Source organism: Typopeltis vanoorti, chromosome 4 (assembly GCF_054136105.1).
Source record: "Typopeltis vanoorti isolate ZY-2024b chromosome 4, IOZ_Tvanoo_1.0, whole genome shotgun sequence".
NCBI classification, from domain to species: domain Eukaryota; kingdom Metazoa; phylum Arthropoda; class Arachnida; order Uropygi; family Thelyphonidae; genus Typopeltis; species Typopeltis vanoorti.
Genome location: NC_143552.1, coordinates 119,052,471 through 119,072,127, shown reverse-complemented (window position 1 = coordinate 119,072,127; position 19,657 = coordinate 119,052,471). Strand labels below are relative to the sequence as shown.

At 35.1% G+C, this 19,657-nt stretch overlaps 1 protein-coding gene across 1 annotated transcript in view; it reads right to left on the bottom strand.

Annotated features, from left to right (window-relative positions):
* The window catches only part of LOC150107639 (uncharacterized), a 192,569-nt gene that overhangs the window by 94,689 nt on the left and 78,223 nt on the right, over positions 1-19,657 (bottom strand). The window contains exon 3 of the mRNA XM_090392148.1: positions 12,413-12,461. Within this exon, the coding sequence (XP_090248274.1) occupies positions 12,413-12,461 (49 nt within the window). The remainder of the gene's footprint in view (positions 1-12,412; positions 12,462-19,657) is intronic.

The window sequence follows — 19,657 nt, the reverse complement described above, 5'->3', positions numbered from 1 at the left end:
TCAGAGATCATCCTGGATTTGATAGTAATTATGCAGTATTAGTCTAAAACAGACTGAAATTGTACACGAAATATTGTTCATTTATTGGAGTTTGGGTAATATTACAATGACGATCAAGTACCTATATTATGTGTTTGAATTGTGCGTGTTGTAGAGCAACAGAAAGAATCTAGTTGTTGCTTTTTTTTGTCGATTCTGGAAGAGCCATGAATGTGATATGTTTTATACCAAGAAATGGGATGCTGATTAAGTTTTGATTGAGATCGAGAGAGAGAGAGAGAGAGAAGAAATAATGAAATTCGATTTACAACAAATTTAATAATCAAGAAGTATCCACCATTGCCCTAAGAAAGTGAAAATGGAATCTTTGTCGGAATTTGAACCCAAGTCTTGAAATCTAAACATCATGATTTCTTCGAAGCGCAGAAAGAAGACGTACAAGAAACTAAAAAACTATTTAGAAAACATACAGAAATAATAAGACAAGAAGTTATTTAAAAAGATCTGGATGATAAATTCTCATTCTTGATTAATAATGTTCTCCGATTTCTGAGAATTTATCACCAAAATTTCTGATATGTCTAGTGGAATGCAACTAAGGCTATGTTCACATTGAGTGTGTGTGTGTGTGTGTGTGTGTGTGTGTGTGTGTGTGTGTGTGTGTGTGTGTGTGTATTCTCTGAAAAATTCCACTTTTCTGAAGGAAAAATTCTGCCACCTCCGTATGAGACTGGTTCATTTAGCTTAAGTTGAAAGATCGTTATTAAAGGCTTTTTCTCCCGTTAGACAGTGAACGTTGATTTAATAAGAATCCGTTTGTTTTCGAGCAAGATAAAAATGCTCTAAAACTCTGTAGATTTCTTCAAGAATTACACAGTTCTAGATTAGAATAATTCCAACTGTAGAAAGAAATCATTTTGGGAAAATTGAATTTTTTTTTTTTTTTTTTTTTTTGTACCGGCATCATTTGCATTCAAAGGAGACGTTGAATTAATGGTTCGATGTACAAAAATGCATCCTTAAACGCACAATTAATGTTTTTAATCACATAACCAGAAGGCAAATGGAGGATGAAAAGAAAAAAAAAAAAAAGCTTCCACCACACCCCGGAAAAAGTGTTTAAAGAACGCACCCGACATCTGACAAAAAAAACGGGAGAGCAAAAAAAAAAAAAAAAAAAAAGACGAAGTGCGGAGACTTCGCAGATGGTAAAGGATGTCATTACCCCCCTTTTTTTCTTTCCTTTTTTTATCAACTGCTCATTCTTATGCCCTTACCCCTTCCCTCCTGAACGAACAAGGTCATCGTCCTTACGCTAAAGAACCCGTTAACACAGTTAAGTGAGAGCTAAGACTCCCAATATCAGAGGTCACATTACAAAAAAAAAAAAAAAACTGAGACATAAAAAAAAAAGATTAAAAAGCACAGACATTTGTGATAATAAAGACCAGTGACCCCGATGTTAATATTCACAACACAAACAATTTCACTGAACTTCAAGAAAAAAAAAAAAAACGAAAATCACATAGATCTAGAAAAGGTAATTAAAATTCGTTGATCTTAAGAAGATACCGAGCGGTACAGTCTGAGAATTAGCAAATTATTATTTCGCTTTTCAACCTGAAAGCATTTGGTGGTCGGACTAGAATTTTTTAGCAACAGCTGGCTACCCAGCGGCAATGACCTCCGTAAGCAGCTTGAGCATTACCCCACCCTACCCCACCATCCATCCGGCTGGCAAAAAAAGGGGATTTTTTTGTGAACAAGTTTGTGTGGCTATGCAGATGGTTAAGGGTTAAGCATGTCGTCCGTTTTTTTTTTTTTTTTTTATCACTCGGTTCGTTCTGACCCCTTCTTCTCACAAACTATGGTCAACGACCTTAAAAAAAACAACTAACAGAATTTAAGGGGGAAAAAATATTTTTTTTTAATTCAGGAAAATCGTTTGTAATGAAAATACGCAGGAAAAAAAAAAGAAAACATAAAATTCAATGTCTTCAATATAATTCGTATAATACCACGTGATTTATATTGTCTACTTTTATAATGATGCAGATAATATGTCCATCTAGGTTTTTTTTTTTTAATTTTGTACAATTATTTCCAAAAATTAATTATAAAATTGATATCCAGTGATTTGACTGATTTCCTAATTAGCATTCCAATCCAAACGACTTAACCGGGCCTATTTCATAATTCGGTAACTATGACAACCGTTGCAATATCCCTTGAGTTTGATGTTTTAAAAATAATGTTGGAAGCCACTTTCATAGCATAAAATTCTATGAAACGGATTTCTAACAATTATTTTGTAGACAGACATTCCAACTGAACATCGCTATAAGCATGCGTGTATACATTGTTTGCAATGAACAATGTATACCCAATGAGATTAGATATGCACGTGTTTATTGTTGCAATGAACATGATAAATAATCTCATTTGATTCATCCACTGGGAAAAATTATTTGCATTTTATCTAGTTGAAAGACATTTTCCCCACAAGATAACATTTAATAACATAAAAAGGTGAATAATCTTTTTGTTAGTTAACATTACTATCACAACTACAGTATGACGTAACACATCCCTTACTTAACGACTCTTAATAATATTTAATTCAGAAATTCTCTATAAATGTTTCATGTCCTCTTCATAGTTCAAGACTATGAGTTAGCGTATTATGTGTTCAGGTTGGTTGGGCTGGTTTAAAGGATGAGAAAAATTCACTTTTGAAAGATTAAAAACTGTTGTGAGGGCCAACGAATCACAAACTATATGAATAATATAAAACGACTAAAAAAATTATTTTCTTGGAGACAATTTTTAAAAAAAAATTAGTTTGGAAAACTTTGAAGATCGCAATCTAAAATTTGAAATACAGCCCTGAAATGTATTTATTGGTGTTTATTTATTTATTTATTTATTATTAATTCTCCAGGAAGAAACTTGTCGATGAACACACAATTAAAAGTAGACATCCATGAGCATTAGCTGATGGATGTCTAATGATGGATGTTTAGAATTGAAACTGTTAATTCTAAGTAACCTTTTATCGACAGTCTTTAGCATTTTCCGAAAGTTTATTCCAATGACAGTTTCCTTAAAACTCACACTATCGCTAAAAATAATTTTCTTTAGATGTAACCTACAGCAACCTTTCATTAATACAAAAATGCCTCCCCCCCCCCAAGGTCCATCAAGTCCCTCTTATTCGTCTTGTTCTAAAAGGTTTGTAACCAACGAACCTTACGAAGTAGCTACTCGTATGAGATGCCTTCTGGAAAAATGAAGATCTACTCAGAAGTTCTGTGAGTATCGAGACAAATAAGTGAGTGATAAGAACATTAGTGCGGCCAATTTTCACATATGGAAGTGAGACCTGGATATTCAAGAAGAAAGTAAGACAACGGATAATGGCCTTTGAAATGTGATGCTATAGGAGAGCTCTGAAAATCCCATGGACAGAACATGTTACAAATACAGATTAAAGATGAGATTGGCAGGACATGTACTGAGAGGTTCAGCAGGACAGAGGATAGTAACAGTTTTAGAAGGAAAAATTATGGGAAAAGGATCAAGAAGTAAAAAACGAAGGACATGACTTCAAGATATATGATCATGGACAGGATCACATGGCTATTCAGAAACAAAAAAGGAAAACCACCAACAGAGAGAACTGGAAGGACATGGTGCTACACCATCTCACTGAGGAAGCTACATGAAGAAGAAGAATGTCCTCTCTTAGACAAGGCCCTGGGAGTAATGAATAATGCATTCTCAATAAGGTCTAACTATTTTTATCGAGAGAATACGAATTACTTTGTGTCTTCTAGCAAAGTTTCTGGCAAGGTTGACCTATCACTATTTCCAAGTCCTTTTTTCATCCTTGAGTGTGTTGAATTTTATAAGTTGCTATTGGATGTTTCTTACCCAAATGAAGAATGTTACATTTTCAGTTTTGAAATCTTAATAGCGTTATTCGGACCAGTGAAATATATTTAAGTAAGATAAAAGAAAGTTGATTATTTTGGTAGTCCCTCGCTGAACAGTGAAATAGCAGTTTGAACTGCAATATTTTCCTTAAAACTCAATGTCTCCTCTCCCAGAGCATCTTCTTTCAGCCACAAGGTGAATCATTTTTATACACTCTTGTAATCATAATCATAAGATAATTACAGATAGAACATTTTCGAATGTTCTATCTGTAATTATCTTCGCTTATAGGGGTACTAATAATAAGGAAGTCATGGAAACAAGTTCTACATCGCGTGAGTGAGGATTTTGTTTCAGCTCCGTTCACATTAAACATCGAGATAGCACGTAACCCTCTCAGTTGATCCCTAATTTGAATTCATTTTTTTTTTTTTTGAAAAATTTGCAAAGATGGTAGAATTTCTAATTTTATAATTAATGAGTATATGTTATTCTTAAAACAGAAAAAAATTATTTGAAAATAAAAGTGTTAATAAAAATGAGCGTAAAGTAATGTTTATTTATTTTAAAAAAATTATTTAAAATACTTTTTTCGGCCAAAAATATTTTATTAAGAATTAGAAGCGCTTGGTTAATATATTATACGGTTCAAAAAATACCCTACTTATTCAAAAAATGTTGATAATTTTTTCTTTATGCTTGTCATGGGCTTAGAAATTGAGAGTTCTAGATTATTTCATTAATATAATTCTTATTATAGGATTATATATATTCTTTTTATTATATAATTTATGCTATTTATAAACGAACGTAAATTATTTTTTAAAGCTCAAAAAGTAAAATATAATATAAATAAAAAAAGAAAAAGCTTTAAACACCATTTTGAAAATAGAAACTAATATTAATAAATAATGACTGGGAAGCGCCCTCCTGCGTCGCTTAATTATAAATACAAATAATGCAAATTTTTATTCTCAAATGCACTGCGAATATTATTATTATTAATTGAAAAATTTGAATATACTTGAACAATTCTTTGAACGCTATCGGTGGTTTCAAAGATGTTTATAAGAATGAAATTTTAATTGAATTCTACGACAGATGGCGTTAGTGTTTAAAAGAGTACGATAGGCATTGAAAGGTTATATGTTTACAAATCCTATTTTATCGGTATTTTCGTATTCCTTCTGTTTATCGGAGGTTAGAATTGCTTCCTGCAGAGTGAGATGTACAATTATTGAAGCAAAGCAGTTCATGTCAGGAGTGTTGTGTCGCACGCAGTATAGATGTTATGAGCTACTGGTCACGCCATGACATTCAGGAAACCATGGCGTGCATACACATACAATACCTAAAGATCTTATCTCTCTTAAGGCCCAACTTAAGTAGTGTTGAAGATAAGGAAGTCGCTTTCTACCTGCTGGACCGATAAAGTCACGACACGGATCTAGAAAAAAAAAAATGGTTAGAGGGAAAATATGTGGCTTTTAAAGCATTTGCTGTCCTTCAAATGATAGAAAAGGTGTTTGGTTCAAAGAATACCGAATTCAATCTGTTTCGTAGCGGTTTAGTTCGCTTTCGCAGCTTTGATCATTCAGTTGAAGTTAAGCCCTGTCTAAGCAAAAAAATCCTGCTTGAGATATACTGACAGTCAACCCTTCTTTTCGTCAAGGATCATCTGGCTTTGTAACTCAAGACGTTATGTTTTGAGAAGGGGGGGAGGGGGTTTCATAATCTTATACAAGTAATCCTTATGTTGTCTCTAAAATTTTTTTGTAGATTATAAGTAAGCGAAAACTTACATATGTAAATTAAAATTAGAAAAATTTTAACGATTATAAATTAAAATGGTTCTATTATCTTGCATATTTTATAATCCCTGTTATTTTTTTCTTTTCGTTTTTAGATTCTTTTTATTATCATTAAGAGTTTCGATTTTTTTTTTCCCTTGGGAAGATTTACGTGTGGAGGAATAAAGGTAGAAAAACGAAACAGAACGAAGAATAAACAGAAGAGGGAGGACGGTGAGAAAGAAAGCAAATGAAGCAAGATAAGGAGAAAGAAGAAGAGAGAGAGAGTGAAGAAAAAGTTTGTGTACGTGTGTAATGTGTGTCTGTGAAAATTGAGGAAGAAGAGAGAGAGAGAGAGAGAGAGAGAGAATGAATACAAAGAAGATAAGAATAGAGAGAATGATATAAGAGAGAAATTATCACTCCAATAAGTAACTTTTTAGGAGCAAGAGTGAGTATTATGATAATGTGACATACAAACACATCAGAAAACATCTTGAGTATATAACCTCAAGTAATTATTTTTTTTTATTTTACTTAAAGATATACATAAACTGCAGTTTTATGTATGTGAACAAAGCACAAACCATAAACTCTTAAATTTAATACCTGATCCCGCTTTACATAAAAGGTAAACTGATATTTCAGATGAGCATTTCGCTCTTGTTAACTTCGTTTAATTTGCATTTATGAACCCACAAGGCAACACAATATCGAAGACTTAAAAGAGCAGACAAACCGAAAAAAAAAAAAAAGGAAATGATGACAGGGAGGCTCGTTTAAAGCTGCGAGTATTTTTGAAAAACCAATCAACAAAGAGTGAAAACTGGCTTAACTTTGAAAAGACAGATTTCGAATAAGTAGAAGCCAAAAAAAAAAAAAAAAAAAAAAAACTAACTTAGATGAGAAAGGAAAAGAGAGACAGACCAGGTGACTTGGCTTCGTATAAACGTAATTAATGTCAGAATAAAACCTTTAATCTTATCCGCATATTCCTCTATGCCTTATCGATGTGTGTTCCTTGGCTAGTTTGTCTGTATGGGGAAAAAACTGAGTTATCTGGAGAATAAGCCCTCCTCTTACCTCCATATGAGACTGGCTAACTTATCCCCTATAGAAGAACCACTGTTGGTTTAGACGAGCCCTTTGGTTGAAATAAACCCAAGTTCGAGTCTCGTCTATGACATGAGGAATCTTTATCACAAGTTTTCAATCGAATAGCGAGTTAACCGGTCTCATACGGAGGTGGAGGGGGTTCTCTCTTTCTCGAAAACTGGGGTTTTTCGTCCCTCAAAACAGCCAAACCGGCCAGAGGAATACACGCAGTTTACAGACAAAAAAAAAGGCATTACAGCCAATAGCTTAACACTGGCTTCAAGAGATGGTGCCATACCTCCCAGTCAGGGGGCATTACAGCCTTTGTATTGTTACACGCTAATTAATTAATCTCTATAGTATAATCTCGTGTTGTAGACAGGACTTAAACCTAGTTTTTTTTTTTTTCGATTAAAAGACGTATTCGCTTCTCAATGCCTCATGGAGGAGAAGTCGTCTCAATAAGAACTTCAAAAGTTAAAAGAATTTTAGCGATGATTCCTTAAACATTACTGCATATTTAAATAACTTTTAAAATGTTCATCCAGGTTTTCCGGTTTTATCATTTTATTCAGTGTGACATGCTGTTTTCATCACTGTCATGTTTTCCCTGTGCTTCCCCCCCCCCACACACACACACCTTCTTTGGTATTATGAAGTGAACCGACAAAACAAAACACTGTCAATTGAAAATAAATAGGTGGCTTAGCCGGAAAGGAAGAAGAATAAAATAAAAATGTAGCTAGAAATAGCTTGGTTTGACCAAGATGGCTGCTACATAAATGATTACGTACCATGTTTCCGTTGTGGTGATAATAAGTTCTTCCATCTATCAAGTGGAAGAGCAGCAATTGCACGTTTGACTGTTTTCGGAAACAATCGTCAAAAAATGTTGTTCACACTTTTTATTTAGTTATTTATTAAGCAAATAACATTGGTTGATTGGTTAAACGATTAATTAGCCGCCATACAATAATATTTTCATTTCGCCTAATTAATTTTTTCGCCACATCTACCATTCATCATCATCACGAACCAAGAACACACTGCCCGTTGGTGTCCGACGCCTCCTTTCGCTATCTTCTTCCATCTTTCTTTGTCTAGTGTACAGTGTTGCAGTTTTTATACATCCATTCCACTCCAGTCCTTTATGTCGTTTATTCATTCTCTGTATGGTCTACCTCTTCTGTTTACACCACCCATAATACCTAACATAAATGTCTTTATCTGCCGGTGTCCTCACTCATTCTACAGATGTGTCCAAATAATTGCAGCTTCCGTCTTATAATCTTCTGCATTAGATTCTCCTTTTGTTGTATCTTTCGATAGAGCTCTTCATTGGTGATTTTCTGTACCCATCCTATTCTTAGAACCTTCCTGTAACAAGTTCTTTCGAATGCCAAAATTCTTTTTCTTCATTCCTTATTTATTACCCACGTTTCAGATCCGTACAGTACACCGCTGAAGATGCATGTTTCCAGTACTTTTAGTTTTGCTTGCAGGCTGATCACTTTACTTTTCCAGATGTTATCCATGGCCTTCAGATTTGTTCTTCCCTTTGCAATCCTGATCTTTATTTCTTTTTTAGTCCACATCATGCGTCATTTTACTTCCCAAATATGTGAATTGTTCTACATTTTCTATATCGATTCCATCCACTTGCATCTTTTGCTTCATGTTCTTCTCACCAAATACCGTTGTCTTTGTTTTTTCCAAGTTCATAACAAGCCCAAATCTTTTCCCTTCCTCATTTAACAGTTTCGGTGTTTTTTTGTAGTTCTTTCGTCTTCCTCAATACTAAGAATGTCATCTGCACATCTCAGATTGTTAATTCTCATCTCGTGTACTGATATTCCTTTTGCATCTTCCTTCATTTTGTCCATTGCTCTTTCTAAATGTGTGATGAAAATGCTTGGTGATGTTGGTCCGGACCCCTGTCTAGTACTTCTGCTTGTTCTAAACCATTCTCCCAAATCATCATCTATTGTAACAGCTGTCATTGCATTCTTATAAGCATCTTTTAATCTGCCATTGCATTCTGTTAATCTAAGAACAGTGGCGAATTCTCCATGCTTGCTGCGCAAGCTCATTAATTGAGAAAGAAGTAATATTTATTTGTTAATAAATGAACGCATTTATAAGCATTCCATTGAGGCTTTTATTTTTGTAGACAGAAGACGTTTTAAGCTTGCGTGGCAATAATTGAGCTTTACGTTGCGTATCGAAGGCCGACGCTAGTCAAGCTACCTTGGCTTGCTCGGTTGTGGGAGCATCCAGGTCCTCGCTTCAGCACTGTGATTTCACGCGCGCGCATAGCCATTTCCGCTCCCTCCACTTCATCTCACCCTGTTGCTTAAACTCGGGCCATACGCAGTCAAAGTAGCTCTAGCCAGTGAGCTTCAGCCAGCCTTTACAAGTGTGCGTGTTGCTTGGGAAATTTAAGTTACAACCAACTTTTTATGACGATGTTATTGGCCTGTTCATAAAGAAGAACCGTAGGGTAGAATTTGTATTCAAGTAGCTAAATTGAAAAAGATAGAATATCATTTGTAAAATAAATGTTGTATTTGTATGATTAAATGTACATAAATTTCTAAATATATAGTTTTAAATGGTCAGTAATTCATTATTCCGCTAATTAGACTTCAATCACACCTCTCATTCTCTGCAATGATAACAAGAGTAAGAGTGAATTTCAAGACTAGCATTCGCACCTGTCTGAAAATGCCCATTACTACTACACGAACAAAAGTTTCTGTTTGTGCTAAAAGAAGAACTGATATAATAACATTAATTTAAAAGCCAACATTTCCTTTTTGATGTTATTTTTCCATTCCAAATATCAGTTAAAACTATTGTATAGACTGCTATAGCTGATGTATTATCAGCAGCATATATTAAGAGCATGATCATGTTGCCATTCTTTCCCTCCTCTCGTGCCCCAAAATATTGGAAACTTTAATTGGCTTGGCTTTCAGAACAGGTATAATAAGTATTGTGAATTAATGTCAAGAGAATTCTCTCCATTCCTTCTGCTTCTATCATTTGTTTCTCTTTCTTTGTTTATCTCCTGCCCTCTGTCTCCCCCCCTCTATCCAGCTTTCTATTTCTCCACTTTCTTTCTTCTTCTACTTATCCCCTCCTCATCTCTCTCTCCTATCTCTGTTCCTCCGGTTTTGCTCTATCCTTCCGTCTGTTTTTTTTTTCACTTCGAATTCTCTCTCTCTCTCTCTCTCTCTCTGTATGTGCGACTTTTCTTTTTTCCATTCTCTCTCTTTCTGTTCTGTCCCTCATCTTTCTTCTTCCTGTTCTTCTCTCTCTTTCTGTATTTTCTATTTGTTTTCTTTCTCACTCTCTACCCATATATTCTACCATTTCAATTGCCACCTTGTATATCTTTCTTTCTCTTCCAAAACGTTTATCGTAGTGGTTTTAACCGAAATGACCAAGATGTCTTTAAAAAACCCCTACAGCCATGATTCCCAGACAGAAGTTCATCGACTAGCCGGTACGCGACCTTATTTGCTGCCAGTGCGTGGAAAAACTTTTGCATGATTTAACGATTTAGGACGACGAAATCGCATCATTTATTCCAATGTGAAAGAAAGAACAAGTTAAGCTATAAGTAATACAAAACTTCTAGTAGTAAAAACAAATGTTACTAATACTGCTACTATAATCTTTATTAATTACGATTATAGTGTCCATACGAAGACATAAAAGCCAAAAAGAAAATTAGAATAAGTACAGATTAGCAAAATAGACAGATAAATTTTAGTCACTTCCGTTTCGATGACAACTAACATGATGATGTATACACGTCTGCCTGAATATCTTGAATCATCAATCACAAAACCATGCAGAAGTGTGAATAAACATAAATAACACAATATTTCACTTACGTATTAGTTTATTTTATGTCTGGTCTATAACGATTTCATAGACTTCTCTTCACTCTGTTATAATCGAGACGTAGATTAGCAATGGGTTGCTAGTTTTCTATAGTTTTAAGCTCTATGATATCATCTTGAACTACGAGAATTACTCTGTGAATACAAACAGCCCATTTAAACGATAAACCAGACGTGTTGATTCAGACTTTATTTTTTGAATGCCCTTGGCTTTTGTTTCTGTTTTAACGTCTGTACTGTCTGTGCGACACCAAAAGCCACCTGAGAATAACAGGGGGGATTAAAAAACAAGGAGGGGATAGACTGTTGTCTACCTTGATAACTTGTTATATATGTTCTCTTCAAAGTCTCCTTGAAATTTACTATTCTGTCTTCTAATGATCTCGAGACGAATTATAAACAAAATATCACATTATGTGATGCCAGACATTGCCATTAGTATCTTTTTTTAATAATTTCCGATAATCATTAAAGGCGAAAATGTAAGACATAGACTATACTTTTTGAAACATGAAGTAACACGAAGTGAAATATTGAAATGATAAATGGAATAAATATTTAAATTTCTGGTGGAAATATATGCAGTAGTATCAGGGACACGAAAATAAAAACCAAAAAATTCTACAGGTTGTTATCTCTTATAGAGATATGCATATATTATTATGACTTGTTTTTCGGTTTCCTATATTGGTAAAAATAGCCTTTTTTCTATAGTTAGCTTTGTTTCTGGTATCACAAACGTCTGAACATTAACAATGTATTAAAATCAATTGACTACAATTCTTATGAAAATTACAATATTAATAATTCCCTTTAATAAATGAAATCTCAATTGTTTTCATTATTTTCATTATTGTGTATATTTCTTTTGTTTGATGACGTAATTAATCTGAAATTAACATACTTTTGATAGATGCCAACAAATTTCTACATTATTATCAGCTTTCAGAATGAAATCTCCATCATATTTTCATTGTTGAGCACGTGCATCTTTTTTTTTTTTTTTTTGCATAATGACGTAATGAAACTGAAATGAACTAATTATTGTGTTCATTTCCTTTCAGTTTGATGACATAATGAAGCTGAAATTGACACTCTTTAGTATATTCCAACAAAGCTTGGTTTTCTAAATCAATGAAATCTCCATAATTTCATTGTTGAACACTTTACAACATTTTTTTTTGACATAATGAACTGAAACGAACAAATATACCAATAAATCAGATTTCTTCTTATCATAGATTTAGGGTTTTAATCTTCCCTTTTTTTTTGATTAATAAAACTGAAAAATTTATTCGGAGTTTCTGATTACAGTAATAGAGATTTCATTCACTTTCAAATTCTGCTGACGTCGATAAACAACACATTTAAATAATTTAGTCAAAACGGGACGCTAAAAAAAAGTCAGATGCTAAAAAAAAAAATGAAATGTCAGCAAACAATTATTCTACTCTTTGATAACGTTAATTGCATTTTCATAGAAACTTGAATGATTATCTGTTAGACTTGTCGGCGATACACAAGTCAGGAGCGGATAATTGCTAGCAAATTGTATTAATACAGCTTTGAAATTTCAGACTGAATTAAATTTCCATGCAGATTTTAAGAAATGATAAGGAAAGAAAAAAAAAGAAACAAATAACGATAATTAATTGAGCTAAAAATATGCGAATTTGTTACCTTTCTGTAGGGGAGGAGTGCTTTGATGCTCCGGGCTATTCATCTTCGACTGGAAAAGAAAGAAAATTAGATTATTTAGCTATTGACTGAGTACGGATGTGAATAATAATGAAAACAATTTAACTAGTTAAGTAAACACTAGAGATTGTAGTAATGAGCTGGAAGGTTACAGAAAATATTTTTTTCTCTATTACAAATACCTTACGTGCACTTGCAATAATCTAAAGTGTTTAAAGTATTTCAAACTAAGTAGTTGGTGGTAGAAAGTTATTTAAATGGTGGATGACACGCGAATTTAGAATAATAAGAGATTCATTTTTAGGGGTTTTATATGTTCTACTCCATTTGATTCGTTTCACTCTGTGGGGAATGACGACATTAGGTCTATTTCTAAAGATAGAACCGATTTTTTTTTTTCGAAAAAAAAAAGTTAATTTGTCATCGTGTGGTCCAAGATGTGGTTTATTCTTGTGTGGAGTGATGGAGTGAGATGAAGTAAGAATAATCTGACACCTTCACTTTGTTATTTGCTGTGTCACTGAGGGATATGTGTTGAAAATATGCTTCGCTACGCTGAAGTATCGTGTTGTTCAAAGCAATAGACCGCTACCTTATCCAAACAGTGTGATGAGAGCTTCTTTAGGAGACTTCCTAATGCGATCTTGTTGGGATTAACCCTTCAGTGTTCAAAACTCTCTTCACAAGCGGTCACAGGAATAACTTGATGCGTACTTGGATATTCGTATTTGTAGAGATGGATATCTGTCTTAGTGGAGTTCATCTACAGCGTTTAGTTTTTCAGTCATTTATTGCTGTCGTGTGATATTACTTTCTGGCTTTTCTTGCCATCTCATTTTTATTAATTTCTTGGGGAGGGGAGGATTTCTTAGAACTGAGACGCAGAAACGAAATCCATGAGGTCGGTATGTACCACCTGTTTAATTTAGACAGGGAGGAGCCGAGTTTCCGACAGAAAACTTTTGTCACCTGCACATTCCCCCCCCCCCTTGAAAGACCGGTCTTTCAAGAGGGGGGGGGAATGTGCAGGTGACAAATTATGAAGATCTTTTGGATTCCAGATGGAATTCGAATCCAGGTTGTTCCAGCGACAGACATCACCGTTCTTTCAACGGCGCTATAGTGAGGACGTGTCCGTTTTTTCTTCTTCTTCACTCTAATTATTCGTTTGTTCTCTCTTTCTTTCTCTCTCCCCGACGTACTAACTCCTGTTTTCTGTGGATTCTTTCTTACCCAGTTTCATATTGTTTCAAGATCTCCTTCTTTCCCTTCAGTTCTGTCTATTTCTGCATCGTTTTCAGTTTCTCCCCATGTTTCTTTCTGCTATCTTCTATCATTTTTCTTCCTTCTTTATCTCTTTTATTTGTCTATGTATATCTTTAAGCTTTCTTACAATTCTTCCGAAATAAGGTACAAAAAATATTCTCTCTCTCTCTCTCTCTCTTGTATTTTTCTACCTTTCACGGCCTTTCGTTTTCTCTACTTTACTCTCTCTCTCTTCTTCGCTTCATCTTTATGTACTTTCTATCGCTCACTCCGACTTTATTTCTTTAAAAAAAGAATGAAACGACTGACATTATACAATATGTGTATTCTCTTTCTATTAATAGGAAAAAAAGGCTTGTCGAAAAAGGAAAAGAAAACGGAAAGAAGAAAAATAAAGAAAGAGTGCAGAAATCTACTTTTCATTTCTCTTTCTTTCTGTTTTTTTTTTCTTTTGTTTCTAAATTTTATATTTTGTTCTTTCGGTTAATATTTCTTTCACATTTTGAGCCTAACAAAGAATAATAGAGAGAAAAATGAACAAAGGGTAAAGTAAAGAAAGAAAGAGACAACAAAGGTGAGTGAGAGAGAGAGAGATCGAAATATGAAAGAGTGGAAGTGAAAGAGAGAGAGAGAGAAAGAGAGACCGAAAAGGGTGAAAGAGAGACGAGAAACAATGGGAACATATTACAAAGAGAGAGAGAAGGAGGTAAGGAAGGAAGGGAGGGAGGAAAAGCCCGACAAAGGGTGAAAGAAGGTAGAAAAATGAGAGAAGGAATTATAACATTTCAGAATGACAGAGACCGACAAAGAGAAGAAGACAAATACAATTCTAGAGAGGCAGAAAGAAAGAATAAGAGAGAAGATGCAGAGGGAGGGAGTTATCAAAAGAGGGAAAAGAGAGAGAAGACATGACGCAATTTTAGAGAAAGAAAGATAGAAGAAGCTGACAAAGAATGAAAGAAAGAAAGAGAGGTGAAAAGACAGAGAGAAATGGAAAAATGAACGAAAGAGGAAACAGAAGAGAGAGAGAGAGAGAAATCGACAGAAAGTGAACAGGGACAAGGTGACAAAATTGTGGGGGAAGAGAGAGAGATGGAAAGACAGAAAACAGAGTTTAGAAAATTCAGAAACAGTACTCGTATGTCCTTTACCCGAGAACAATCTAAATTTTTTGTTTTGATGGTTGCAATTACGATTTTAATCACGATCGTAATGACACATGCGAAGCACTTAAAATGCTCACCAAGTTCAACATAACTTCTATTAATAGATGCACACTTAAAGCCTCTGTAGTTAGCAATTTTTATATTCACACGTAAATGAAGTCTCGACGCAAAAAGTACATGCGATGCCCGAAGCTGTCGTTTACCTCGTCTAGACGATTGACTACAAACAAGTCACGGACCAAAAAGAAAAAAAAAACTCTAACGTGTCCAAAAATGTGTAAAAACATTTCATTATCAGTAATGATTGAGGAATGATGATGTTAGGAGGATCAAAAGGCAATTATTGTTTCCAAGAATTGTTAGATTGTTTCAATCCGGATTGTTTGGTGTTACGAACAAACAACAATTAATTATTGGAAATTAATGTTTAAGGACCCACTTCAAGAGGAGAGCGAAGTCCTTAAGTGGAAAGTTCCAAATAAAACTTCTCCATTTAAGACTCCAGGAACCCACCTGGAAGTTTTTCATAAAAAACTGGATCCATTATTGTTGTTATTGTTTCAGATTGGATCTTAAATTCTCGGTCTTCGATGGCATGAATTGTGTATTCTCCCATGCATAACGTTTCTCTTGCATTCTCTCCAAACTTTTCCAAACCATTTCAGGCCTCCAATAAGCGGGGGTCTTATACGGGCGATGGCATTCATCTCCCACCTATTGATAATCACGAACATCCCCGTCCACAAAGGAAATTATGAACCTTTAGTCTATGGATTGAAGAGCGGATACGCTAACCACACCTACTACGTCCACAGCCTACATCCATCCAAGAAGGTTTTAGGCAACTGATGTAGCCGATTTGCCAGTCCTCTGCTACATCCCTCTAAGTATGTACTTTTGTCGATGTGAAACGAAACTGACGGAGCTAGGGAAACTCAAATTTACGTACCATCATCATTGGTTCTAACAGACACTTGAGTGCCCGAGATCTTCCAAGTATCCCTGGATTTCGTAACCGAAATTCAAGGATTGTGGGGAGAAAAACCTTGCCACATCCGTATGAGACCGGATAAGATATGGACCGCTCCCAGTGGTGTAGCTAGAGCTTCTGCCGCCCGGGGAAGGTCCCTGAATTTGTCACCCTTCTCAATACACATCTAAAATGCTATAAAAGGGTAAGGTTCAAAGTGCCGCCCGGGGAGCACCCCTCCCCACCCCAAGCTACGTTACTGACCGCCCTTTTCAGTGATAAAAGCCCTGAAAAAGGTTCTTCGCGCGTTCCAGACAGGATTCGAACCCAGATCTTTCCACTGGATTAGAGAAAGTTGGAAGTTTTTTCACTTTGTTATCTTACCTCATCTTCCTCTCTCTTTTACCTTGTGGTGTCGAGGATTTATTAATCATCGGACCTCATACCGTTCACAGAATAAAGTGATCAGCCGTACGCCCCGGTTTATCCTCTGTCCTGTAGTGTTGAATTCTCAAGGCCGGTTTGCCTGCTTTGCGGGATGAAAAACCCCAGGATAAACTGGGGGGGGGGGGGGGGGAACCCCTACTGATTCCTTAAAACCTCAAGGGATCATTTTAGCATTCCTTGAGGTTTTAAAATAAAGAATAAACGCAATATATTTAAAATATTTAAATGATAAATGAAAACACGCATTAGAAATTGAAAAATAAATACGAAAGAAACAATTGAATTTGAAAAAAAAAAAAAAGAAAAGAAAAGAAATACGCAACCAGAAAAAAAAAATCAAAAAGAGAAAAAATGCAACATTTTTTTTTTGATAACAATCTTTTTTTTTTTCCTGTTTTTTTTTTTTTTATCTTATAAATTCGGAATAAACGATTCTTTAAAAATGCGTGGCTAACAGAAACCCCGATCGTTCATAGCAAACACAATAGCAAATGTGAAACCGTTCATATCCACACAAGCAAAGAGATCGCTTGGACCCAAATGACAGATGCGACGGAATATTTCGAAATATGCATTAATGTAAAGGAACCATCCGTCAGAGCCATGTGGCTGTGACAACGCACACGCCTCTGGTGCATCAGCGAAAGACTGTTAGCACTTGCAAAACACACCCTGGGCACAAGAACAGGCTAATATTCGAGGAACAGAGTTGAGTTCGAGAACAAGAAGAGAGTTATAACGCGAGCAGTCACTCCATAACAGTACGGTGTGATTTAAAGCATTAGCCCAGCACCCTAATTACACACCCATTAGTGTAAATCTTTAGATACTCCTAATAAATTTGTCTTATCAGCTCCTTGTTTTCGAAACACATGGACCGCTCCCAAATATATCAAGAATCTACGCATTCTCTTCTTCAATGCTAGGATTTATTTCAATTTATTTTAATCGCTTTTAACAATGCAACATCGTCTGTCTACATGCTGGTTAGACGTCATCTTTATGCAATGCACGCACACAGTCATGCGCACAAATCGATTTGGAAAAATAGCAACTCTCTTGAGAAAGTAGCATTTTTCTTTTCGTGGCTAAGATACGATTTTGAAGTTTTAATTAACGTCAAAGTGATCTTCATCAGGTGTATTTTTTCTTTTTTTTTATCTGCTGTGCTTAATTTCAAAATCCTTATTTAGTCGCTGTTCAACCTTATTAACGATATTAAGACTTCTCCGATATTTCTAACATTTACTTACGTGTGACTCTCTTTTTTTTTTTATTAGCAGAAGAAGCGAATTCATATAAATTAATGACTTTACGTAGGCTATTCTTCTAGTAAATGATCAGTTCTCTTTCTATTCGTTCTACCATTAGTGGGATTCTGACCGGGTGGTCGCCTTCCGGTCAGTTGTTCAAAATTAAGGACGGCAAGGCATCGAACTCTATGATCTGTCTGTTTTAACTGGTTGAGCGAGATTCACTTACGCTCAACAAGTATATATATTATATAATTATTTATTTATTATAATACAGGAATATACAGGTGAGAGGCGACCTGGATAGCAGAGTAGTTAGCAGATCCACTCTCCCACTAACAGACTGCGGGTTCGAATGTTTGCGTCTTTAGGTGGGAAGCGAGACCCTTTCTACCGCTTGTTAGAGGCCTGAAGTGCCTTGCATGTTCGATCTGTAGAACCGGATTAGGTAAAAATTATAAAAAATCAATACACTTTTTTTTTACGAATTCTTCAGCCCACTCATGGTCTTCGTGTATTATAGATTTTCAATGGTTCGGGGATACGAGTTACATTAAAAAAAAATCGACTCATCAGTTTCTCATTTAGGTTTCTGCAAATATTTAAATGCGAACTACTCGAAAATGTATTCGAAATATCTTGACGATGACGTCACGCGCTTTTTCCGAGGCCTATATCAGCTCTTCAAGACTGTATTAATGTCTTGAATGTCTTGTTTTATGAGAAACATGCTAAAGACTGACCCAGTCGTCACTTTGCCCTACTTCCTTTACTAGTTAAAGATCATTTGCACTTTTCGTTAGATAAAGAGGGGGACTTCATGGTAAACATATTTTCAAACGTCTACAATTGCAATTTGTATAATTTGGGATCTTTCATTTAGTCAAGGGATGCGTGTTGAAATATTCAAAACGGATTTTAACAGTTACTAAATATGCAAGTGAACAGTATGCTACTGGCTTGCATATTCAGCGAAAATCAAGCCAACTCTCTCTCTCTCTCTCTCTCTCTCAAAAATAAATTAATTAATAAATAAAAAATGAAATTTCCTTTGGTACAGAGTCATAGGACTCGATACCAGCAAACTGGGCTAGACTTTCACGTTATAAGCCTAAACCGGAATTTCCTTTACTAAAAACGGAAGTTTAATTCAATTAATGGGAACTTGAAGCCACGACAAAGTGGACGATTTTCTTTCTAATGTAAACGACCCAGAAAAAGAATTCTAACAATTACATAGAAAATCTTCTCTATAAAATGGAGTAGATGATAAGATAAAATGTTTTCGCATGACCACAAACAAAGAAAGTGGTGACAAAAGAGATAAGAAAAAGTGAAGATTTTGAAAGACACGTTAGTAGCATTCCTTCCGTCTAGACAAGCGACACAAATTAAATACTAATAATTATGCAGTCTACGGTTCACAAAAAAACTTTTGACCTACAACGAGTTCTTCGACGATATATTCTTCACCGAAATTTTATTATCTTGTTCTGAGTGATAAATGACAACACTGAGTCAGACAGACGGATATCGTAAGCGGATTCACCGGAGTTCGGCAAGAATCTAGTGATAATAACAACGGCTTTTAAAAGATAAACTGATAAAAAAAATTGCCTTAAATATATCACTGGAGAGGTAGAGAGAATCTTTCTATTTCAGTCGGTAGGAATGTCCTTTGATTAGAAAGACCCGAGTTCTAATCCCATCTAGAACCCATATCACGATTTTTCAACTAAAGGTAAATTGCCGTCTCATAGGAAGGTGGTCGCAAAACAGGCAAACAGGTCCGAAGAACACACGCAATTTACAGCCATAACAAACAGAATTATCTGCCCTATGGCAAGCAATATTAGATTTCTAAGAAGTCAGATTACTTAGCTGCGATAACCCATGGGACCTAACACAAAAGGGAAGATACAGTGGGATATATCAGTGGCCAAGTGCCACTGATATATTGATGTGTCCACTTTCAGTGGGAATTTCTATCACCGAAAGGGCAATGAAGAAAAATAAAAGGGGCTACGTTTTGTTGAAGACTTGAAATGGCTTGAAAAAAAAGTTCCATCGTTTGTCACCAGAATCTTTCTATGGATAATCCATCCTTAACCCCGTTGTTGTTTTG